Source organism: Vulpes lagopus, chromosome 6 (assembly GCF_018345385.1).
Source record: "Vulpes lagopus strain Blue_001 chromosome 6, ASM1834538v1, whole genome shotgun sequence".
NCBI classification, from domain to species: domain Eukaryota; kingdom Metazoa; phylum Chordata; class Mammalia; order Carnivora; family Canidae; genus Vulpes; species Vulpes lagopus.
Genome location: NC_054829.1, coordinates 30687538 through 30713460, shown reverse-complemented (window position 1 = coordinate 30713460; position 25923 = coordinate 30687538). Strand labels below are relative to the sequence as shown.

General features: G+C 50.4%; 1 protein-coding gene across 3 annotated transcripts in view; it reads right to left on the bottom strand.

The window, feature by feature from the left end:
• Nucleotides 1-25923, bottom strand: part of ACTN1 (actinin alpha 1) — a 96005-nt gene that overhangs the window by 20708 nt on the left and 49374 nt on the right. For all 3 annotated transcript variants that reach the window (XM_041758689.1, XM_041758687.1, XM_041758688.1), the window contains exons 2-8: nt 22232-22346; nt 17763-17882; nt 10233-10319; nt 8026-8113; nt 7381-7459; nt 5092-5173; nt 3464-3549 (exon numbers count right to left, since the gene is read on the bottom strand). In XM_041758689.1, the coding sequence (XP_041614623.1) occupies nt 3464-3549; nt 5092-5173; nt 7381-7459; nt 8026-8113; nt 10233-10319; nt 17763-17882; nt 22232-22346 (657 nt within the window). The remainder of the gene's footprint in view (nt 1-3463; nt 3550-5091; nt 5174-7380; nt 7460-8025; nt 8114-10232; nt 10320-17762; nt 17883-22231; nt 22347-25923) is intronic.

The window sequence follows — 25923 nt, the reverse complement described above, 5'->3', positions numbered from 1 at the left end:
TCTGATGCACTTGTCCCCTGCTCAGCTCTGCGGCAGAGCAGGCGCTGATCAGATAGCAGCCAAGGCTGGCTTCTGGGTGGAAGGGCTCCCCCAAGTGGACTGTGCGTTCCTCGAGGGCAGAATGGTGGTTCCCTCCAGGAGGAGATTTATGATGTGAAAAAGCAACTGACAGGCCAACAGGACAGGTGCAGACATCACCATCAACTCCTGAAAGCAACCAGAAACACCTACCGCAGAGCTGATCAGGGCCAGCTCATTATTTCTCACAAGCATCCCCAACAGACCATGAACTTCAAAGCACAAATTACATAAACAAAATCCGCTGCTTTCTGATGATTCTAAATCGACACAGGGGAAGGGGAGGAGTAAAGAAAACTGAGAAAGAATCAGAACCCAAACCACCATTTCAAACAGAAGTGGGTCTTCGTCTGACCAGGAAAACCAACGACATGCACTCGCGTGCCTCATGCCTGTTTATGGGTCCACGGACTGTGACACACGCTCGCCTGCACACGTGTACACACGTGCATGCATGCAAGACACTCTGCCATCTTTCTAGTTCCACCGTCCACGGCTTGACAAGGGAAAGACAGTGGAGAGGATGCAGGGCGTTGGGCATGGGTTTCAGCACATTTCCCCCCACTGGCACCAGACACGGAGACAGTCAAGACAAGAGAGTATGAGTCTGAGAGAATCCTCCTTCTTCCATAGGGGAGGGAGAGACCTCCCCTACCCCTGGCCCACTTGGCTCTAAGCAGTTGCCTGAATCCTTAGAAGTGGTTGGGGCCAGCTCCGGGAGAGGCTGCTGACCCAGGACATGAGAATGCACCACCACTTCCCCCACTAGTGACCTTGTCCTTCAGTGTGGACAAAAGTAGCATGAAATGATTGCAACAAGGATGAGAGGGAAAGAAGAGGGCATGGGCGGGAGCCGGGAGCGGGGGGTGGGGGGGTGGAAGGTGGCATGAGACCCGGGAGGGAAGAAAGCAGGCTGCTACATGCACACGCACATATGCACATGTGAGCACATACTCTCGCACACACTCCCGTCCGAGCATAATCATCAGCCAGGACACAGGGAAGGCCAGTGTCAGCAGGCATGAAGCCCAGGAGAGAACCCTTGGAGGAGCAGGGGAGAAAGAGGAAGAGCTGCAAAGAGGAACCCCACCCACCCACCCACCCCAGCTGTGGCTGCAAGCAGGCAGGGCTGGGAGCCCACCCGAGAAGTAGACAGATGCTGCTTACACCCTGGCTGAGACGTGGGGGGTCAGAGGAGCCAGAAGAAGGTGACAAGAGAGCAGCAGCAGAGATGCGATAGAGAAAGGAAGCCAGAAGCAGACCAGAGAAGAGGCTGGAAGGGGCTGGAGGGGGGTGGAGGGCCAGGACACCTGTGAGGCAGCCTGCACACAGGACAGCTCTCCAGTCTCAGGGGGTACAAGGTGAGGCCCGGAAGGCAGGCAGGGAGAGTTCTGGGTGCCCATCTGGCCAGGGAACAGGGCTGCTACTAGCTCACACGGTGTTTCTGTGTGATTGAGAGGCACCTCTTCCCAAGGCACCTCTATTGGAAAACTATCATACTGCTGTGTTTGAGGATGTTTCTACTGCCATCTGCAGGAGGACCTCAGTAACAAATATTCAAATCTCCACGGTCTACAGTGGACACAGGGTACCGCTGCGGAGCGTGTGGCCTGCACCACGTCCATGGCAGGCCTGGCTGGGAAGGGCTCTGAGCCCCCGGCCCGGACACCAGGAAGACGGCAGGAAGATTTCTCCCTGCCCTTCTGCTGGGTCATTTGAGAGGATGGGCTGGCCAAAGCAGGGAGGGGAGAAGAGGAAGGAGTCCTGAACCTTTAAGGGAACAGTCAGGAAGCACAGCCAAGAGCTGTACTGCTCGGGATAAGGGCTCCTGACTCAGGCTCCAGGGAAGGAGCGGAGACCGCAGGCTTCGTTCCCATCCGTGGCCGCCAGCGCGTACGGACAGAAACACGGGGGGCCGGCCAGAGGCTGGGGCTCTCCGGCACCTTCCGGTGTCCTGGCCAAGGTTCAGAGAGCACCCTGCCCTCCTCCAAGAGGCAGAGGGGCTTCTCCAGCCCCTCCTGTCACTGCAGGGCTGTGGCCCCACGGGACGTTGCCAGAGCATCCAGGGAAGACTGAAGAGGCGGGCGGAGGGTGGCGGGGAGAGCAGACGAGGCCGAGGGGGAGCTCACCTTCCGCGCACCCGAGAAGGCGTGGCAGTGACATGAAACAATAGGGCACATGGCCTTCCCCTCCGGCCTTAGCGTGCCTACACATCTGCACAGAGAAGGAGAAGAGGTTGAGAGGAGAAAGGGCGGCAGCAGCAAGAATAAACCCAAACAGCCGTGGTGGACGGAGAGGACACAGGACAGTTGCATGGGCAGCAAATGAGGGAATGGGCAGAAAGAGGAAAAATGAGATGGTGGGAGGAGTAAGGGGAGGGGAGGGAGCACAAGCTAAGACGGGGAAGGGGGAGGAAGAGCAGAGGGGAAGGCTGGGCGGAGGTGGGGGGAGCACCCCCATCATGCATTTGGAGACAGGTCACTCAGACTCCATGCAGAGGGTGAGGAATTTGCCTAGCACATCCATGTGATGTGACAAGTCCACAGCCCCAAATCATGAAGGCCCGGCCTGCGGTCTGTGGTCATGTCTACCTGCATGTTGTGTTTCCAGGGTCCTGCCTGTGCGACGGGTCTAGGAGAGGGGCTTCTGCTGCCTGAGCTAAGCTTCACAACAACACATTCAAATCTTTAATGTCTGTGGTGTGATCGGTGCTCTTTAGTTGTGCAGTGCAGAACCTGCACAACCAGACTTTGAACTCAGGCCTCCCTCCCTGAGCAAAACTGAGCCAGGGTATTTGAAGGGGTTCACAGCTGCCCACCTCCTCCCTGCCCCCACCTCCAAGGAGGGGATATAGAAGGATATAGAAGGTACCAGGAACCCACAAAAAGCTGTGGACAGATTTGCTAAATCATGCCCATGAGTGGGAGAAAGGTGGGAACTTTGTGACATGTTTGTAAAATAGGTCAGTGAAGACAGGAGATGCCTCCCCAGGAGAAGCCCTGCGGCTCTTTTAAATGCCTGTAGCTTCAACGAAGGTGAGCACAGAGGAGCTGCTGCCCACTGCGCCTTGCAGGCATCCAGAACCCCCAGGCTGACTTCACACATGCAGCTCTTCCTGCGTAAGCCAGCCCTCTGGGCCCCAGAAGGCGAGCTCTAGCCCAGTCTTCTCAGAGACTGCAGAGGAAGAGGAGAGAAGGAGCAGAGATGCAGGGTGGGAGAGGAGCCGAGCAAGAGCAGCACGCCACGTTGGCACCGGGAGCTGACTCTACCAAAGAGACAGACCATCCAGACCCTGTTGCCGGGGAGAGGCGGGTGGGGCAGGGGCACATGGTTTGGGGCCCGGCATGAGGTGTGCCACGCAAGGAAGGGGCAGGGGCCCTGGTACCTTCTGGGCTCCAGAGAAGGCATGGTAGAAGCTGGACACGTAAGTCATGATGGCTTTCTCATCCGGTCGGGCGGTTCCGACAATATCTGTCAAGAAAAATCTGGAGTTAAAAGCCAGCTGGTGAACACATGATGCACTTCCTGATGTGACGTGGAGAGTTTATAGAACCACCAAGTCCTCTTGCCCAAATGCTGAGCCTGAGTCCTACGGGCTTCTGGCATCAATCTGCATGTACAGGAACATGAGAGATAGACAGTGGAGAAAAATAGTGCCCCAGGGAAACAAACAACAGACCCTGAATATGGAACGTTCCATGAACGGCTGGCCCGGTGTCTGTAGCAAGTTCAATGGCAGGAAGAAAAAGGAACGGAAGGAGGAGGGAAGTGCTACAGATGGGAAAAGACTGAAGAAATAGAACTAAACGCCACATGCAGACCTTATTTGGATCGTGATTAAAACAAACTAACTCACAAAAGAAATGACTGGAAAAAATTTGATTTTGAATTGGGCAGTAGATATATCAAGGGGTAACAGTCAACTTGCTAAGCATGAAATTTGTTTCATGGTTGCATAAGAAAATACCCATATTTTTAAGGTATGTATTCTGAAGTATGTAGTAGTGAAATGCTGTGATGTCTGCGATTTGTTTTCAAATACTTCACCTAAGGGATCCCTGGATGGCTCAGCAGTTTAGCGCCTGCCTTCCACCCAGGGCGTGATCCCATAGTCCCGGGATCAAGTCCCACATCAGGCTTCCTGCATGGAGCTGGAGCCTGCTTCTCCCTCTGCCTGTGTCTCTGCCTCTCTCTCTGTGTGTCTCTCATGAATGAATAAATAAAATCTTTTAAAAAATAAAATAAAAATAAAATAAAATACTTCACCTAAGAAAACAAAAGGGGAAAAGAAGTGGCAAAGTCTGTAATTGTTTTATTGGCATGATGGGTATATGGAAGTTCATAGACTAGTCTTCCAGCTTTGGCATATATTTGAAAATGGTCCCAGACAGACATTGTCACAAACTATCACCTCTCCCTCCTATTCTCCCCTAAGGGCCCATTCATCTTTCTAAAAAGTACTTTGCTTTTCCATAAATGCTGGTTGTCCCTTCCCTCTCCCCTCCAAGTCAGGTGTGGATATAGACCCCAAACTCCTAACCACCCTGTGAAGTACCCTGAGAGCTCTCATGTGTATGGACATGTGAATAGACTTCTGTTTGCTTTTCTCTGGTTAATCTGTCTTTTGCCAGTCTAATTCACAGGATCCCAGCTGGAGAGCCGGAGAGGGTAGGGGAAAGGAGTTCTTCCCTCCCCTACAACAACAAGGAACTGCTGTGTTCCATCCCAGCACCCACTACCCCGATTCCAAGATGGAGACGAGAACCACCCTGAGGCGGTCAATGCAGAGCAGCCTCAAAGGCACCAGCCAGCTCCCATCGCGAGCTAGCCTCCTCTCCAAACCCCAGGGAACTGAGGAATCCCTGACAGGTGGGTGCCCCTTGCCTCGGGCTCTCCAGATGAGGTCCCAGAGCCAGGCCTCTTCCCTCCCCACCTCAGGCCGTTGAGGCCCATCCCTCTTCTCTCTGAGAGGTGAGAGAAGAGCCAGAGGCACAGAAGGAAAACACCTTTTACCTTCAGCATCCAACATCTTGGGGATGTCCAGGTACTTCTCTGCCACATCAAAGGCTGTGTTCAGATTTGTGAGTGGGTCGTCCTAGAGGAAGAAGAGGATGAAGGCATGGGGGGAGGGCCTAAGAAGTCACCGGTAACCCACAACTGGTCTTCAAAGATGGGGGCACAGAGAAGACTTCCACCGTCCTCTCTCCCCTAGGGCTCGCTGGGTGGGCATTTACAATGCCAGTTTTCCTCCTCCAGGCCTCATTTGTCAGAGAAACAGGGTGAAGAACACTGGCCTACAGCCCAAGAAGGAACAGCTCAGATATACACACTGAGAAGAGTCCACAGGCCTGGGCACTGTTGGTCTTGACTTCCAGTTGCAGCTCTCCCAGCAGCTGGCAGGGGTGGGGCGGGGCTGATCAGTAACCCAGCCTCCACTTCCCCTCTGGTATTAGGAGGTGCACTGGGAAACCTCAAGCCCCTCTGCTGCTTCACGGTCCATGAAATGTGGGGGCTCCTTCAAACGGCCACAGCCTTTGGACCATTCTGGCTTCTGGCACCATCTCTAGAACACAGACTGGGGACTGAGGAGGATGCAGAGGAATGAGAGCCCATGGGCACCATGGGTGGGACAGGTAAACCAGTGCAGCTGCTATGGAACATTAACACAGGAGGGAGGGTCCTCAAGTTAAACCCAGGACTGCCGCATGACTCAGCAATCCCACCTCTGGGTATATATCCCAAAGAATGGAAAGCAGGGACTGCAGGAGATAGCTGGACGCCCCTATTCACAGCAGCATTATTCACAAGAGCCGCGGGGTGCAAACAGCACAACTGCCCAGTGACAGATGAGCAGACTAACCAGGGTGGTGTCCACACAGTGGACCATTATCCTGCCTTCAAAAGGAAGAACATTCTGACACATGCTACCACCTGGGTCAACCTGGAAAACAAGCTCAGTGAAACAAGCCAGACACAAATACTGTACAATTCACTTATATATGATGCGTCTAGATGACTCAGAAAGTAGAATGGTGGCTGCTGGGGGCTCGCAGTGTGGGGAGTGGGGCATGATGGTTTTGTGAGTTTTGAGGCCCTGTGGTACAGGATGAAGAGCCGAGGAGACAACCTATGGGAATGCACCCCTGCCACCACCCTGGACACCTCAGCATGGCTTGGGTTTTTACATCATATATGTTTTGTGTTTTCATGTATGCTACCTTTTATGTTACGTGTGCTTTACAACGATTAAAAGAATTTCTTCTAACGTGGGGAAAAAACCACCACGTAGGGATGGGAGCTCCTTGCTGGGCCTCCCGCACTATTTCCTGGCTCTCTAGAATAACCTAAAGCAACCTGGTTTTGTCAGCCCAGGACTCAGTTTCCTCATTTGCTAAGATGAGAATCACAAGGTTACAAAGAAATAAATAACATTCATCCAGGATGCTTTCAGGAAGAAACTACTCAAAATAGAGAAGGTGGAGTCCTTCTGGGAAAGTTTCTGACAGCTTCCAGAATGATTTAAAAAAAAAAAAAAAAAAAAGACAATGCCAAGCAGTGAAAGTCACTTCCGTCCAGGACCTCAAGTAGCCCTCAGGCCCCGGGCTACACCCACAGGCCATGCTCAATTTCCAGGGACAGCCAGGCTCCCTTGCCCACGTAAGGCCACAGAGGGAAGGAAGAGCTTCCCAGCCAGAGCCCCACAGCTCTCTCCTGTGTCCAAATGCCAGCTAGCTCTGGCAACCCGTGCTTTCTGGAAAGCATTCACAATTCAGTGAGACCAGGTCTGTGCTAGGATTTGGGCTGGATTTTGCTGATGCAACTAAATTAAGGAGAGGAGAGACAAACGCAGTGAAACAGGGAAAAAAGATAAGACACACAGGGTGGGCAGCTGGCCGAGTAGCAAAGGCGCCTAGGCTCTCACCCCCCAGATGACTAAGACCCCTGCAGTCCGTGGAATGGGGGACGGGACTGAACAGCCACAGGCAGCAGGGCCCCACTTTATAGGGGGTGGCAAATGGCTATGGATTCACTGGCTGCCACCACATTGACGCAGGGATGCCCACAGTCACTGAAGTGCATCAGGCAAACAGTATGAAGGTATGGGATGCCGCCTCTGAAAGAAAAGTAATTACCACTTCTAGGGTTTCCTGCCTCGGCTCTGTTTGATTTGGCCACACAGCTCTCATGTAAGTCAGGGGCTTCTCAACCTCATTTTCTTCCTTGCCAGGCAGCTGAACTAGAGTGCAGGGACCCTCCCACCCACTAAGACAGTGGCCTGGGAAGTCAGACGAGCACACGTACCTTCCGCAGCTTCCCGTAGTCAATCAGCTCAGGCCGGTGTCGATGGATCAAGGCACAGAAACCGAGGCCGTCCTTCCAGCTGTCCGAGGGAGAGAGAAGGTGGGAGGCAAGCTGGTGAGTGGGGCTGGACAGAACTCTGAAAGAGGGAAAGCCCTAAAAGAGAATTGGGGGGGGGGGTCCTCCTTTTTTCCACAGAGTGCTTTGGAGCAGGAATGAGGGGAAGACAGGATGAGAAGAAACATTTCTTCCTGCCACAATCCCAGGCACTGGGGTCAGGATCTTGTGGGGCCTGAGAAGCTGAGACACCTACCACATCCAACTTACTCTCCACCAAGGTCTCTGTCTGTGCACCCCCTGCTCTATTCCAGTGCTCCAGGCTGGAACTTCCTGGACAGTCCCCTTGGGAAGCTCCCCAGTAGCTCCAGCATCAAGCAAAAGCATACACAGCAGCACAACCATATCAAAGGCACTGCTGGGAGAGGAGTGTTGTGGGGGCAGGGGCTGTGGACCTCCCCTAGAAAGCAACTTCTTCCCCAAGGACCTCTGCTCTGTTCTAGAGCTGAGACTAACCCAGCCAAGGGGGCCGAGGGGTCTTAGGGGAACAGCATAGGTTCTACAAGAGCCCCTCAGCCCCCAGCCACTCACCTTATGTGGAAATTCTGGATGTTGACATTTTTGTAAGGGGCTGTCTTTCTTTGACACCACAAGAGCAGCCCTTCCTTCGCAGAAGTCTCTGTGAGGAGGGGGATGACGGGCGGAGAGGTCAGTGGGCTGGCTCAGCACAGAAAGGGGCTGTTGGCTCACAGGAAGCCCCACCAGGACCACGAGGTCCCTGCTTGTTCACATGAGGGGTCCCTACAAAGACCCCTAGAGACCCCTAGATTCCAACCCTGGGGCTACAGGGCCACTAAGAGTTTCCTCAACAAGGTTTGAGAAGTTATTTGAGAAACAAAAAAGTAAGACAGGCAGCTTTTATGAGCTAGCCACATTACATTTAAATATTGAGGTAATGGCCTTTCAAACTTTCAGAATACCTCCCCCATCATTCCCCTTTATTCAAAGACATGTAGCGCTACAAAATAAATCAGCAACCTATGTGAGGTCTATGTTTGATTGGCCTATAAAATCTAAAGACCTGGAATCTCCACGCAGGGGTCTACAGGCTGTGCAGAGTACACACAGCCATGTGGGGCAAAAGCATTAGGATCTAAAAAAATAAAGTTCCTTTATATTTAATGCATGGATTGATACCATTGCTGTATGTGTGAAGCAGACCCGTGTCTGTAAAATAAAGCAAGGAGGTATCCGAGGGGACCCCAGGAGCTCCCAGCCCAGAAGGGTTGCAAACCACACTGCCCCCATGGGCTCGCATCTGTGAACTGCAGATATGGTACCCAGCAAAGAGGGTTCCTGGGTGATCTCATTTACTCTCAATTTACAAAATGGACTTTTAAATGACATTAAATGACTTCTGCAAAGATAATGTTTCCAGCGCAAGCAAAACAAAAAAAATCAGCAAAGCTAATGCTTCTACTCAGCTCAAGCTCATCAGCTATATTACAAGATTAAAACAATGACAACAGCCCCAAAGAATCAAATTGATCTCATCAAGAAGGCAATTTGAAAGTGGATTTATATTCACCATTACTAACTAGCACCATATATGAAGTGGACACCTTTTTAGCCACTTCCACCCTAAATACCATATATCTATAATCCAAACTTCAGATGGCTGTATCATCATGTGTCAAACCAAAATTTCCATAAGAAAGTGATTTATTCTACATTCTTCCCATCAAAAAAATTACTTTGAATAAAAATCTTTTTAAGATTCACAGGACAGGGATCCCTGGGTGGCGCAGCGGTTTGGCGCCTGCCTTTGGCCTAGGGCGCGATCCTGGAGACCCGGGATCGAGTCCCACATCGGGCTCCCGGTGCATGGAGCCTGCTTCTCCTTCTGCCTATGTCTCTGCCTCTCTCTCTCTCTCTCTCTCTCTGTGACTATCATAAATAAAAATTAAAAATTAAAAATTAAAAAAAAAAGATTCACAGGACATGACCATGAACAAAAATATATTTTTTAGGTTACATATTTATTTTTTTGGTCTCTGCACCGGGTGTGGGGCTTGAACTCACAACCTCAAGATCAGGAGTCACACGTTCCACCAACTGAGCCAGCCAGGTGCCCCATGAATACAAAATATTTTAAAATATTATCTCCATCTCACCTTTTTAAAATTTGTTTTGGTGTGTATATTTCATAATATGAATATCAATATACTAATATAACTTATTACAAAATAAATACACACATATCAGATAGAAAGCTCAAAAACTGCTGGAGTGTGGAACCAAAAGTTTATTTATTTTCTTTTCTTTTTTCTTTTTTTTTTTGGAACCAAAAGTTTAAAAAGATCCCAGCCCCAGACTACCATGGCCTCTCAAAGATCTGTGAAGTGGCCACCAGAGGGCACTATGGGAGCAAAGTGGAGACCCTGGAGTAGACTCGGAATCCTGAGACACTCTCTCCTGGTTACTAAGCTATTTCCCTACCCTTTTGGATTGAACAACCTAAAACCCAATACTTCCCACAGCACCTTAGTGTCCCAAAGTGAGGAGGATTCTCTGGGGCCAACATACCAGTGGGAACCAGCACCTAAGCAGTTCTGATTTCTTTACAGATGAGGGAGGCAGATGCCAGCGATGGGCCAGAAGCCCAGGATGTGGCCCACAATTAGGCCCCTGTTGCCTGGGGTCAGGGAATTCTCCAGGCTGAGCTCAGGGAGGAGGATGGTGAGGGCAGGGGAGAGGAGGGAGCTTGGGAGACTAAAGGCACAGAGCAGAAGACCCACCTTCCACAGAGATGTCCTGGATGGCAAAGCGGAGGATGATGGTCCAGATCATGCCCAGAGTCATTTTCACATTCCCATCCACGATTTCTAGAGAAATGGCATCAGGACATGTTAGGATGGCTTTTAGCAGGGACAGAGTTAAAATTTCCGGAGTGCCCACATCACTGAGAGTACAGAGACAGAAATCAAAGACCACACAGCTACACCTCTAAGGAAAAGTAAGAATGTTTTTAAAAGTACTATTAGGCATCACAGGTGCCAGGAAAAAAGTCTATTTGGGGGTGATCCGGGACACAGGGTAGGAGAGACCAATTTCTCTGGGTACATTAAGGAAGGCAAGAGAGAAGGGGGTGTCCTCAACAGCCTGATAGAGAAGAGGGAGAGGTTTCTAAATCACCACAAATGTTCTGGCAACTTTGTGAGTTGGGGAAGTCTGGGTAATCACAGCTCTCAAATTAGCCATCCACACGCAAAAAGCCAGTGTAGGGAACAGAAAGCAATCAATCCAACAAAGCTTTGTAAACTGACATCTTGAAGGATTTACTAACTCACAAATCAACCCCATGGCATTACTTGGGTATCAAAATACATATTTAAAAAAAAGCAAACAACAGCTTCCAGATCACAGTTAAGAGATAACCCACTAAATTCAGTCTAAGCAACACTTCAGATTTTTTTTAAAATGCTATAAATTCTATGAAGTAATTCTTTTTTTTTTTTTCTTTCTTTCTTTCTGTATCAAGCCCAGAAGCAGGGAATACGAACATAAGTACCTGTCCTTAAGGAGCCCAAGACATGGAGTCCTTTATGATCCTGGGGGCTAAGCCCATGACAATCAAATGCAGACTCCTTGCCATCACCTGCTTCCAAACTAGGAGACAGTAACTCAGCCCCATGGCAAGGTACTCTCAGCTAACAGTCTGGCATCCAAAGAATATAATATTTTTTCCAACCTGAAAAACTAACTATCGGAAAAAAAAAACAAAAAGAACCATGAGAAGGGGTGACTTCCAGGAACTCCCGATATCCTGAGCCCATATTCACTAGGGTCTGCTTCCAACAAGTGTCTTAAGCAAAAGTAGATTCTACTAAAGAAACTACATTCTAAGATCTCATCCCCTTTCTCAAAAGGGAGGGCAACACCGCATGCTGCTATATATCCAACAAGGTACAGAGCACTGCCGCTGCTTCCCGGTGAGGCAGGTGACTCTGCTGAGCCTGTGCTAGGGTGCTGAGGTGGACAGGTGACCACGTTGGACAGGAGACAGGATGTAACTCTTCCTGCTAACAAGGGCCTTTCAGAGCCCGTCCCAGAGCCCCAGACACCAGCAGGGCACAGATCTGAGTGGGAGGAACTGGATAAGACACAGAGAACAGAGTAGGGTACAACCGTCTTCTTGAAGATGTACAACAGCCAGGTAGCACATTGCAGAACATGCTGGGAGGACACAGAGGCAGGTAGTAGTTAAGAATCAGTTCATAAAGATTTTATTTGAGAGAGAGAGAATAAGCAAGGGGAGTGGCAGAGGGAGAGGGAGAAGCAGACTCCATGCTGAGCAAGGAGCCCAATCCCAGGACCTGGGATCATGACCTGAGCCAAAGGCTGACACACAACCCACTAAGCTACCCAGGTGCCCCATGATTTGGTTTTTTAAAAATGCCCTTTCATTTGTAACTTCCAATGGTCTTGTATCTATAACATTTAAACAGTTTATATAAATTCATGAGGAAAAAAGCCTAAATTCCTAATAGGCAAAGGACCTGAATAAATACTTCACAAAACACAAAATATAACCAATTTATAAGTATGCTCAATCTCCCTTGTAATTAAAGAAGATATTTCCCCAGCTATTAAATTAGCAAAGTTAAAAACACTTTAATGTGTGTTGATGGTAACAAGCTACGACACTGTGGCTAGAAGTGTAAATTGATTTCAAAAAAAAAACAAAAAACGGGCAGCCCAGGTGGCTCAGTGGTTTAGCGCCACCTTCAGCCCAGGGCGTGATCCTGGAGACCTGGGATAGAGCCCCACATCAGGCTCCCTGCATGGAGCCTGCTTCTCCCTCTGCCTATGCCTGTTCCCCTCTCTCTCTCTCTCTCTCTCTCTCTCTCTGTGTGTGTGTGTGTGTGTGTGCGTGTGTGTGTGTGTGTGATGAATAAATAAAATCTTTAAAAAACAAAAAACCACTCTCTGGGGGTGCCTGAGTGGTACAGTCGCTTAAGCGGCAGACTCTTGGTTTCAGCTCAGGTCGTGACCATAGGGTCATGAAATAAAATCCCATGTGGGCTCCATGCTCAGTGCAGAGTCTGCTCTGGATTCTCTCTCCCTTCCCTCTGCCCCTCTCACTCATGCACGCTCACAGGCTCGCTTGCTCTCTAATAAATAAATCTTATTAAAAACAAAAAACAACAATACACTTTCTGGGAAATAATTTAGCAACAGGATCAAGCATCTTGAAGTTGTTTGACTTTCTGACAGTGAAATCTACCTCTACGAATCTATGCCTAGCCAATAATCTGACATGCAGGGTACGGCTGCCATATAAAAGAGCCTGTCATGGCCTCAAGCTGGAAACCGCGAATATACCAAGTACCAGTGTGACGGAGTAAATCCCCTGCCCCCATCACTCCTCTGCTCAGAACCCCCATGGCTTCCCATCTTACTCAGAGTCAAAGCCAATGGCCAGTGAGGCTCTGATAGTGGAGGGGGCCCCACCTCCTCCAGTTAAACGGCCTCCCCGTAGCTCTCTCTTCCCTGGGTATCCACTGTCCCTCACCTCCCTCCATCTGCTCTTCATCTGCTCCTGGAAACCTCCCACTTTACTCCCTGCTTGACTCTTCTCCATCTGACACGTGTGTGTGTGCATGCGTGTGTATTTTCTCTCTCCCCACTTCCAGAACATAAGCTCCATGAGGGGAACAATTTTTTTGTTTTACATCACTGCTTAGAGCCCAGCATAGCTCCCGGCACAAAGAAAACCTTCCATCAACATCTGTTGAATAAATGAATGAACGAATGAATACCGGAGGGCACTACACATGTGTAGGCAGAGGTTACCCAGGCCTGTGGCTGGGAGAACAGGGCTGCACTCAGGCTCCTCCAGGGAAGGACTCGGGTCTGGAACAGAGCACAGCTGTGCTCAACAATTAACACAGCCACTAAAAATGACATTCACACGTTTTTAATGACTTGGAGAAATCTTTATGATATGAAGAGTAGAAAATGCAAGACTTAAATTTCATGGACATTTTCAATACAGGAGGCATCTTTTTAAGGTCTAGAAGAGGCATTAAAAAAATGGGGCCACCGGACCTTTCCAAGAGTGTGACTGCAGCCCCGGCCCCCGCCTGTGCCCCCATCCTGTGGTCCCCTCTTCTGCCCTACTTTCGAAGGCCAAATACCTGGGCCTCCTGCTGGCCTTAGGCTCACAGCCCTCCCCAGCACTAAGACAGTGGCTTCTTTTTTGGGTCTTGCATACTTATTCCTCTCTCCCTTCCCCAGAAACCGCCAGGATTTTTGCTCACTGAATTCTCACTCATACCAGATCCTGCAAGAAACAGGAGAGCCAAGTACAGGCAAAAAGAGTGGGGTGTGTTGACACCCACGCCGTACCCTAGCCTCGGGGCCTACTGGCTCCTTGTCCCACACCCAGAGCGTAGCCTCCCAAGCGACCCCCAGGACAAATCCTTTTCCCAGGCATCTATGTCTGGAGCAGGGACACGCCACCTCCCAGCAGCTTATGTCAGGGGGCTGCCAGGCATGCTGAGTCTAAAAGGAAGGTCCCACGGCCACAGCTGGGCCATGTGAAAGAAACATGAGGATAGACTACAATGTCTGATGTGCGTGCGGGAAGAAGGTAGCGGGGGTCGGGGGGCATGTTTCTGCCATTCCTGGTCTATAGCTAGCCAAGAAGCTGTTGGCATCCTTTATTTACCCCCTGCCCCCACTCCAGGGGTGCAGTCACCTGCACATGATTCAGAGAATGAAGACATTCCCCCTCAACAGAAACCAGACCCCCCGGGTTAACCAGCTTGCAGACCAATGCTCTAGCTACTGCACCACCATCCCTCCGCCCTGAGGACAGGGGATAAATCTTCAAGACCACACCCAGGCTCTTGGCACCCAGAGCCATCAGACTTTCCCTGCCCAAAGATCTTAAGATAAAAAAAACCTTCTTGGTCCTTTCACCTAGTTAGTTAAATCCCAACCTCTCACCTAGGTCAAGTCTCAATTCCACTAAGTCTAGACATTCTAAATCAAGTGCAGTACAGGAAAGCCCAAGGATCTACTCTAATCCCTCCTGGATGTACAGAGGTCCCTTGCCCTCAGCCTCCACCTGAACACCTTCAGGAACAGGGGCCATATACCCCTCCAGGGCACCCATTCCATTCCATGCCCATAGGTCCTTCCCGTTATCCAGAATCAGCTTGCCCACGGGGCCTCCCGGGCCTGGCGCTGCCCCCTTAGGGGCTCATGAGAGTCTAGTCCTGCACCATGTGATAATCCCCCTGTGATAATCCCACCGTGAGGTCTTGCCCACGCTGGGCCTACTTCCCTCAGCCCAGAATGTTCTTCAGGGTAACCAGCAGCATCTCTCCACCCCCCAACCCCTACGAGAGCTCATTCCAAGTGATCTGCTCCACTGCCTTTTATTTTATAGTCTAGAGCAGTAAACTTCATTTCATTAAAATAAACAAAACCCATTTGTGGCCTCATCCAGTTTCCTGGCACAGCAGAGCAGTCACCCCAGCATGATCTTAGCACTCAGTATGAAACAGGAGAGGTGATTTCAAAGCGGAAGACTCAGCCTAACGCACAGACTCCCTAGGGCAGTGAGAAGAGAAGGATTATCTCATTTTGAAGGAGCCTTTCCAAATCTTTAGAGAAGCGAGGCCTGTGTGAAAAAGAAAAAAAATTAGAAAGCCGTGGCCAGCTAAGCTGACTTTCCAGAAGGTCGAGGTGCTGCATGGAGTTTATGCCCAGACCTGTCTTTGCTCCTCACCCTCTGCTGGAGCAAGCGTAGCCAAGCTGACCCGCCACTCCGTGGCTGAGGAAAAAGCAGACAGGAAAGTCTTGTCCTCAGCCCCCACACACTGCATCTGGAGTGATGGGAAAAGGTTCAGACCCCAGCTCCAGAGCCCAGACTCCCAGGTTCAGCCTGGCTCTGCCACGTGGAAGCAGTCTGGCCCAGAGCCCGTGCTCAACCACACCACGTGCTTCCAGCCTAGCGACTATTCTAAACCTCGGCTGCAAAAATAAATAAATAAATAAATAAATAAATAAATAAATAAATAAATAAATAAATAAAAATAAAAAAATAAACCTCGGCTGCCTTGATTATAAAATGTAGCTGGTGATGGTCACCCTACAGGCCTGCTCACAGGTAGATGGGGACAGCATCCTGTCTAGCCAGACAAAGAGCTGGAACCAAGTGCTGTTCTCTCCCACCTTCCCCTTTGGACTTCAGTTTTGTTTTTGTTTTTAATTTGTGAGGTAGCTATTTAATTTTTCTTTCTAAAAATCTGGATTTCTGGCTTCTTTTGAAAAACTGGAAGATCTAGCAATGCTGGACCTGTATTCCCAACAGATGATTAGATCTGCATGGCAGGTGCCCCACTAAGGACGTGCTACCCCCAGTTCTCCACAATCCCCACCCATCCCTACCACCACCCCTGCCCCCCCATACATCCTTTACTTCCCTGCGCCTGTGGGCATGTGAGCTTGCACCAGACCAGCTGAGCGCCACCTTCTTTGGTTTCCCAGCCCTGCTTAGTTGAAACTTTTTCAGCCAAGTCTTTAATCTTCCCTAACAGAGCAAACTACTCTTTTCTTCTTATTAAGAAGCAGAGAATATGTCCCCACTCACAAAACAAGTACCCTGCTATGTGTGAGTCCTCTGAACATTTTCTGAGCACCTGCTGTGTGTGTCACACTGTTAGGAGCTGGCGCCACACAGACGTGGAAGGCATCAGCTTCAGCTGAAGGTGTGCTGGGACACATGGGGCATCACCCATGACTGCTTAAGTGTTAGCTTGTGTCCCCAGTAAGGTAGGGGTTGGCAAATTTTTTCTGCAAAAGTGTGATAGGAAATATTTTCAGCTTTGCAGGCCATTCGGTCACTGTCTCAACTATCCTGCCAATAGCAGCAGGAAAGCAGATAATTTTTACGAAAACCCATGCCAGCTGAATTTGACACCACGGCCTATCGTTTGCCAATACTGTGCTAAAATTTGTGTTTGATGTAGCAACATAAAATCCCTCAATTCCTAGAAAGAAAGGGGGGCAAGGGACGGCTTTAAACTCATCAACCAGAAAACAGATCTGCTCCTATGATTTACTGGAGCAAGTCCTCCACCGTCTTCAAGAGGCCACTTTTCAGGGGCATTTCTTTAGTATCATACAGATCTGAGTTCTGGCTTTGCCACTTACCAACACTGGGATCTTAAGTAAGTTATTTCATCTTGTTAGGCATGTGCTTCTTTCTCATCAAATGAGGATAATAATTAGAGCCACCAGAGAGTCTGTGAGAGGGTTCCAGGAGATCGCTGGTACAAAGGGCTTTGGCACAGTACCTGCCACAGCCTGTGTGCTCAGGGATCACAGCCGTGCACATACCTCCAATGATGAACGAACGGATAGAAACTTGTACTTTCTCTAGATTTCTGACACCACACAGCAGGTGCCCAGTGAGTCTCGTCTGAATCCATGGGGTGCAGTCCTGACACGGCCTGGCCACGACATTCCGTTCTAATCACCTCCACCCTCCCCAAATCCTTCAGTGCCATCACACTGCACACAAGACTGCCTCTTTTAAATAAGAACAAACTAACAACGATTTATATTAAGCTTTAAAAAAAAAAATTTCAAATGAAGGAAGAGAGTCAAGAAGCTAATCTGCAGAGAAATGCTATGAACGTTGTTCCTGAAGGCTTCTGGACATTGGTCTTTCCGGGGCTCCGTGGGGCCTCAGGGCAGCCTTCATCCTCCACCCAGTCCGTGTCTGACACTCTCCAGGCAACAGAATTCCCTGCCTCGGGCAGCAAAGCAGACAGGCCTGTGGGTGAGGGAGGTGGCATGCCACACTCACAGGATCTCATGGCACCAGGATTTGGTTGGAGGAGGTGGGCATCGAGGTGAGGACCGGAGAGCCAGCCCTTGCTTTTCCAGGGAAGAAGTTGTGAAATAGTCAGGAAGGGCCTCTGAGTGGGAGGGCAGCCAGGCTGAGGCAGCAGAGAGTGATGGTCAAGGCAGAAGGAACTGCATATGCAAAGGCACCCAACCCCTTCTAATCCATACTGCTTGGCCTGGGGAGATGTGTGGGCACTTTAGATGTGGGGGGTACTGAGACTAGATGGGAATCGTAGTTGTTACATGAAGAATCCATAGGTCGACCAGATGGAGGTGCTGGCAGCCCCACTTCCAAATGCACCCGGGGGGTGTGGGAACCCAGGAGTCAGGGCAGAAAAGGCCAAGAGAACAGGGAGCAGGATGTGAGGTGTGGTGGAGCAGCCAGAGAAGGCCTCACTCACCTTCAGCTCCAATGGACACGAGCTTGACACCCTTGCTGGCTATGAAATCCAGGGCCTTGTTGACGTTGGAGATCTTGTGCACTCTCATTTTGCCTCTCTCCGGCTTGGCCAAGCGCTCCCCTGAATACAGACCAAGAGGGAGGGGGGGGGGCGGTCAGATGCTGTTTCCCAGGAGTGGGGCTGCTCTCATGATACCCTCACCCAGGTGCAGCTGAGTGCCCCTCCCACCACCACCACCAGCAGGGACCAACAGGGAGAGTGGACCCTGCCTTTCCTGCCACTTCTCAAACCTACCACTTGCCTCCACCCAACAGATCTGTAATTCAGCCCAACATGTCAGGGACTTGGCTGGGCGCTAGGAATACAGGAGTGAGCAAAACAGTTCCCTGCCTCCATGCGCTTACGGACCAGGAGGAGACAGACCTTCAACAGAGAGACACACAAAAGTACGCACATGAGCAAACACCAAGAAAGATAAATGCTTAAAAAGAGGATGCAGAGGAGGGCAGGTGGGGGATGAAGGAGTTGTGGAATAGTCAGGAAGGGCCTCTGAGTGGGAGGGCAGCCAGGCTGAGGCAGCAGGGAGTGACGGTCAAGGCAGAAGGAACTGCACACGCAAAGGCACCCAACCCCCTCTAATCCATACTGTTTGGCCTGGGGAGATGTGTGGGCACTTTAGAATATTCTGAAAAAGTTCCCTAGTGTTTACGTGGAGCTGCCCACAGTGTTCCTCTCTTACTCGAGAACCGCTGCCTCTCGTGGGCATCCTTGGCTCAGCTCTAAGACAACTCTCCACCAGCAGCCCACCCCCTCCTCCAACTCAGGTTCCAGGACCAGAAGCTGCAGGCAAAGAGCCAGTTCTCCAAACACCCCAGCAAGGGTGAGCACTTCCAACTTACAACAGAGGCCCTCAGGGACCCCTTTTAAACTAAAACTAAGGGGCAGGCTCCCTGCTCAGCGGGGAGTCTGCTTCTCCCTCTGCCCCTCCCCCTGGTCCTTCTCTCTCTCAAATAAATAAAACCTTTTAAAAAATAAATAAATAAATAAACTAAAACTAAAAATGGGTTACACGTGTGCCCATAGCCGGGGAAGGGGCACATAGCTTTAGAGTCTCTAAAAGGCCAGAGACCCCAAAATGCTAAGAACTATCATCCTGGAGTCCGAGACTCAGGACCCTTGCACCTGCCACAGTCTCCAGCGCCACCTAACCACACGTCCCCTCCCCGCCACACCCAGCACATTAGTAGCCTGGCTGAGAGCAGGGCAGCCACAATGTGGGAGCAGCACTTCTCCAGGGGGCCTCCCAGCCCCCCAACTTCTAGAGAACAGACTTCCTGCCGCAGATATGATTAGGCCTGGCAGCTCCAGGGAAGCACAGCTGGGGTTTTATGATTAAATTAAGACTTTCCACTAGTGGTTCTCCCAAGGCTGTGGTCATTGCTTGGCCTCCCCAACAAGGTACTCTACCAAGCTCCTGGGCAGATGAAATGCCACAGGGACTCCCTCTCATAGGATGGATAAGGTGACACCCCATCCCACTCCCCCACCTTGCAGCCTGAAGGCTCTTCTGCTGAAGCCTCAGCCCTTAGTCCTGCCAAGCACGGGCTCCCTAGCCAGCCCCCAACTGTAGACACTGGCCAGCACAGGACTTCATTCGGACAGGGGAGGCAGCAAGGCCAGCAGTTCTCAAACTTCAGATACCCAGCCCCCTCTCCCTGCCTCCTAAGTTTTTGATTTAGGAAGTTTGGGGTGAATGTGCAGGTGGAGAAGCAGTCCCGCGGGTTCTGGTGTCAGTAGTCCAGGGACACCACTTATAGGACCTTGAGGGGCAGCCATCCCTTCCTTCTGTCATTCTACCCACCTCAAAGATGTTCGAGGACAAAATGGCAACATCTTAGTAACTCAATGTCCCCGACTCCAGGGGAAGAGACAAGCCCCCTTCACAGACGTGCACAGGTCCCCCTTGGGCACAGGCCCACCTGTTCAGTGGTGGTTATACAGAAAAGCCCACTTCAGGGCATCTGGTCACTCTGATATTTGTTGAGCATCACATACATGCCAAGTAAAATCCTGAGCATTTGGGACACAGAGATGAGACCATCCCGTCCCCCCAAGCAGCTCAGGGTGAGATGGGGAAAAGAACAAATGGGCCAAAAATGATCATGCTGTGGGAAAACTGACATGACCAAAGAATTAATGGGATGTTACAGGAGCCCAGAGTTGAGCAGCCACTCTTATGGGGAAAGCTTTCCTGGACGGAAACCCTGAGCTGAGTTTTAAAGAATGAAAAAGAATACTAGGTTTGTTTAAACTAAGAAATGTTGGAAGAGGAGGCAGTGAAGGACATTCTAAAAGGAAAGGCAGTTAGAGGAAAACAGTATGGCAGTAGCTAAAAAATATTTTTTTTTTTTTTTTTTTTTTTAGTAGCTAAAAAATATTAAACACAGAATTACTATATGATCCAGCAATTCCACTTCTGTGTTTATACCCAAAAGACTTGAAAGCGGGGGCTCAAACAGGTAGATGTACACCCGTGTTCACAGCAGTGCTTTTCACAATAATCACAAGATAGAAGTAGCACAAACGTCCACAAGAAGATGAATGGATAAACAGAATGCGGTATGCACCTGCAACGAATATTAGCCTTAAAAAGGAAGGAGAGCCTGCACATGGATGACCCTGCAAGACGTCACGATGAAATAAGTCACAAAAGGACATATACTGGATGAGTCCACTCATACGAGGTGCTGAGAACAGTCAAACAGACTAAGAGAAGGGTGACTGCCAGGGGCTCAAGGGAGAAGGGAATGGGCAGTCGCTGTTGCCAGGGCACGGAGTCTCCGTGCGGGATGACAGAGAGGTCTGCAGATGGTTGGCGGTGGCTGCACAGCAATGTGAATGTACTTAGTACTTAGTGAAATCGAAAATGTTCAAAATGCTAAGTTTCATGTTCAGTAGATCTCTACCACGCACACACAACCCCCCAGCCCTACCCCCACCCCACAACACACAGATTTCACTGCAAGAGGATATTTCAAAGTGTTGGGGAACAAGTCAATTGGAGCTTCTGCAGAAGCGCAGAGAGCGTGTCCTTGGTGAGGACTGCCTGTCTCTTGGGGTGGCAGAGGGCCTGAGGTCTGATACCTTTTTGGGAAGTCAGTTGAACACAAAACAGGTGCCAGCTCACAAAGGATCCTGCAAGCTATACTAAGGAATGTGGGCTGCAGGCTTTGAGCCCTGGGGAGGCTCTGAAGGGTTCTAAGCAGGGAACAGCGAGACCATATTTGGGCCGTCAGATGGCCCCTCTGGCTGCGGTGTGGGTGATGGGACTGTGGCGGTATAGAAGGAGCTGGGAGGGGGTCAAAGGCCTCTGCGGATCATTGGTATAGAGCTGATACAGGCCCACACTGACACCATGCAGCAGAGGTTAAAAGGTAACAGAAGAAGGAAATAGAATGAACATAACCTGAATGCCAAGTTGGCAAGCAAAGCAGAGGAAGAGCTGTCTCTAATTCCTACATTAGGTTCGGGAGAAGAAGATTAAGATAATAGGAGGAGGGATGCCTGGGTGGCTCAGCGGTTGAGCATCTTCCTTCATCTCAAGGCCTGATCCCAGGTCCGAGGATAGAGTCCCGCAACAGGCTCTCTGTGAGGAGCCTGCTTCTCCCTCTGCCTGTGTCTCTACCTCTCTCTGTATCTCTCATGAATAAACAAATACGATCTTGGGGAAAAAAAAAAAAAGACTATAGGAGGAAAGAGATCTGTCAGGGCCAGGGGTAGTCTTGGGCATGCTGGGGAGCAGGGGGTGCTGTGGGACATCTGGGTCTATATGGGGCCTGAGGGAAAAGGCTGGACTGCGAGGAGGTCTGGGACTCACTGGCATCAAGGCAGAAGGTAAAGTGAAGAGAGTAGCTAAGATCACCCAGTGTATAAACCAAGATGAGAATGTTCGAACTATCCAACCTCTAAGGAATGGTGGAGGAAAGGTATTCATAAGAAAGAGGAGCACTGCATTCAAGAGGAGCTGTCCCTCCAGATTTCTGGACATCCAGATTCTACACTGGGAGCCAGATAAGGAAGCGGGATCCTCTAGATAAAGGGAGAGAGGGACTAGTAAAGCCACAGTTTAGAGATGGTCAGTCATGGTTACATGACGACCATGCAGTCCTAGCACTCTGGAGGGGAAGGGAGCTCTGAGACTACCCTTCAAACTGCCTCTGTGTGCAAATGAGAGTGCTGAGGCAAAAAGGCAGTGACTTGTCCAAGGACGTGTGGATGGCTGGCAGCAGAGCTGGGACCAAACCCAGCCTCCTAGTCTGAATTCACACGTCGCCCACAACTTCTTTCAAGAGACCCAAAGCTCACCATGACCAAAGGCAGAGCAGAAGCAGAGATGTCAGGGCAGCATTCCCAAAGTGGCCGAACCCAGCAGGCAGCACCTCGTCCTCGGCCAGGGTGGCCCACCTCACCTGAGATGACCTCCAGCAGCAGCATGAGCTTCAGTCCATCCCGGAAGTCCTCCTCGATGTTCTCGATCTGCGTGCCCGCCTTGCGGAGGTGGGAGTTGCACCATGCCGTGAACGTCTGGGCAAAGGAAAGAAGAGCAAGCAGTCAGGCTCCCCATGAGTCACATGGTCTCTGAGCCCTCACAGGGGCCCCAGTGGGTCTCCAGGACCTACCTGCCTCATGCCCTCTCCAATTGCTGTGTGTAAGGCGTGGGTGGGCACGCGTGGGATGGACAACACAATACCCTCTAGTGACTCCCCTCACAGTTCAAAGGGCCAGCAATTTACCTCTTCAATAAGGCTTCATTTCCATCATCACAGTTACAAAAACCCCAGAGGTAACAGATTAAGCCTTTATTAATTAATCAGGGCAAATTAATTCATTAAATCTTGGTCCATTTGGCAGCTGGCTAAGGGAAAGAATTAGTTAAGTCCTGCTGGACTCAAGAGTTCAGAGGCCCAGAATCAGGACAAGGAGAGAAAGGCGAGGACCCCAATGCTCACTATGTGGGTCTGGCATCAGGGTGCAAAGCACCTCAAGCTGCAAAGGTATGAGGAAAAATTCCAGAAAGGGCATCTAAGGAGACTAAATGAAAGACCATCTCTATTGTGACTTTCTAGTCTGCAGGATAGGGGGTAGAGGGTGGGGATAGGGGGCAGCAATGGCTGAAATGGCTTCTGGATAAACCAAGCAGTCCCATGCCAACAGCACCACCTTGTGGCTCACACAAGGAACAGGGCGACTCAAAAAACAGAAACAAAAGCCTGTGCTTTCCCAGGCTTTTCCCAGGCCCGCCCAAAATGTGGGCAGGGGTTGCTCCCCTGCTGTCAGGTTCCATTGGAAACAGAAAGAAGGGCTCTCTAGCTTCAGAACCAAACTACTTCTTGGCAACTCCAGGCATCTATGCACCAAATGTCACTCTCAACTACACAGGGGCTCAAGAGCTCGTGTCCGGCTCTCCTCCCACCCGCCCCGCAAAGTTGCAATGGTGAGCAGTGAGTTACTCAAGCAGTAGCAGCCACCCCAGAACTCCCCCTTCTCCTAAGAAAGGTCATCAGACACATGACCCCCTTCCCCCACCACTTCCTCTTGCCCTGGGGAACAAAGGGAAGTGGCAAAGAACAGGCAGGAGGGAGGAACACCATACCATTAGGGGTAAAGAAATGGCTGTTTAGGTTTATAAGCAAGAGTTGAAGAGCCTGTGGGCAAGAAGAGATGGTATCAGTCCATCAGGTGGGGAGGAGGAGGCAGCATTAGGATACCCCCAAGTCTGGGCCTCATCTTTAAATCATGCTTCACGGGCAGCCTGGGTGGCTCAGCGGTTTAGCGCCGCCTTCAGCCCAGGGTGTGATCCTGCATGGAGCCTGCTTCTCCCTCTGCCTGTGTCTCTGCCTCTCTCTCTGTCTCTGTGTCTGTCATGAATAAATAAATAAAATCTTTTAAAAATCAATCAATCAATCAATCAATCAATCATGCTTCACTAGGAATTCACCAACATAGGTGACTTCTCTCTCCCAACAAACACTGTTCCAACTCTGTGGATCAGTCTGCTCCCGTGACAGCAAAGAGGCATGTGTATGCTATACAAAAGCTTCGGGAAGACTGGCATACAGACTGAGGGTGGGCAGGGGATATACACTCATCCTCAACCTGGAATGTCCTCCATGTCATGCTTGGCTAGCTCACTCTCATCTTCCAAGATCAGGCTAAGATATCACCTCCTCCTGGAAGCCTTCCTAAAAGCCAGCCATGACAACATCTGGGTTGGGGGCACAGAACCCAAAGCACTCTGTGCCCACTCCATCATTGCCCATATCCCACCATTGCATGGTGCTTGCTGACCACTTGTCAGAATGGGAGCTCCTGAGGGTGTGAACTCAGTGCTCTTCCTAGAGTCCCAGAGCACAGAGTCAGGCACACAGCAGTGAACAAAAAAGTAAAACCCCTGTCCTATGCAGCAGACATTCTAGTGGATGGAAAAATTGGGTAACTGGGTGAAGGAGCCAGTGAGGAATTCATGCAAAGTCAGGGGTGAGGGGGTCCTGGAAGCCCCAACTGCACCTGTGGATGATGCCGGATGGTTATCGGGGCAAGGGGTTGATGGACCAAATAGCACCCTCGGGGACCCTCCAGAAGTGTAAGCTCAGAGGAAGAATACTTACTGGGTGACCTTCCTCTAGTGTTGGCACTGTAACCTGGCAGGAGACCAGAGGTTACTTAGCCTCTCTTTTCATTTTGTTAAGACTTTTTTTATTGGGATCCCTGGGTGGCGCAGCGGTTTGGCGTCTGCCTTTGGCCCAGGGTGCGATCCTGGAGACCCGAGATCGAATCCCACATTGGGCTCCCGGTGCATGGAGCCTGCTTCTCTCCCTCTGCCTGTGTCTCTGCCTCTATCTCTGTGACTATCATAAATAAATTTAAAAAAAAATTTAAAAAAAAAGACTTTTTTTATTGCGAAAAATATTAGAGGGGTGCCTAGGTGTCTCAGGTGGTTAAGTGTCTGCCTTCAGCTCAGGGTTCTGGGACTGAACCCCACGTCAGGCTCCCAGCTCAATGGGGAGTCTGCTTCTCCCCATTGCTCATGCTCTCTGTCTCACCATTTCTCTCTCTAATAAAATCTTTAAAAAATATATTAAGAGAATTTATCTTGAAGAGAATTTATTTTGTGGTTCCATATTCTCTCCCAGCTGGGACCTACCCCAGTGTCAACATGCTGTATATATCTGGGGGGAGGGTGGCTTTTCTCATTTACCACCATCTGGAATTTCCACAGCGCTTGCCCTCCTCTCCCTTCCAGGCTCTGCCCGAGGTTTTCTACACACTCAAGGTGAGTTGGACCCCGCCTGCACCCCTCCCTTCCCCACAGCAGGGAATAGTTTCAGGTCCCATCTGGCCAAGGTCCTGGTGGGAATCACCTGCATCTTGGCCCAGCGGGGAGCTGTGAAATCTGTTTATCACTCAGTTGTGGAGAGGGGCTGAGGACAAGAGGAAGAAGAGGCAGGTTTTGAAAAAATATATACTGCTTTTGCAAGAGGAAAATGCTGCTGAAAGCAGCCAGCCACATTTCCTGGGGAAGCCAGGCTCCAAGGTCTGGAAGACAGAAATGCACCTGTGTTTGCTCACAGCTCCCGCACAAAGGCCTGCTTCTGAGGCCTCCAGCTGCACGGCATTGCACTGGGTTAAATCCCTGGGTCTCCTATCCTCGGCCAGCAGGGGACTGCCTTGAAGGGGCGGGTGAGCACCTCCCATGCAGCTCAAGCAGAGGTAGGGCACAGTGGAGATAACCGGGTCACTGAGAACATGCCTGTTGGGGCACACCAGATCTGGGTTTGATGCCCAAATCGACCATGTGCCAGCTGAGTGACTTTGAGATTACCCTCCCTAAACTTTAGCTCCCTGACCAGTGAAAGGGAGACAGTGAAAGCACTTTATAAACCCAAGAGGATTAGCTAGAAAACACTCATGAAGTGCTTGTCACTTAGAAAGCAGGGAAGGAAAAGCAGCTCCCCTGAAACCTACCGGTGGTTTCACTGCTCTGCGCCCCCCAGCCTGCAGCCGCCTCCCTGCCCTAAACCACCAAACTCTGTCTGGGTCCCACTCGGAAACTAGTGCCGGAGCTCCACAATGACACCCAGTGTGTCTGAGAACTCTGATG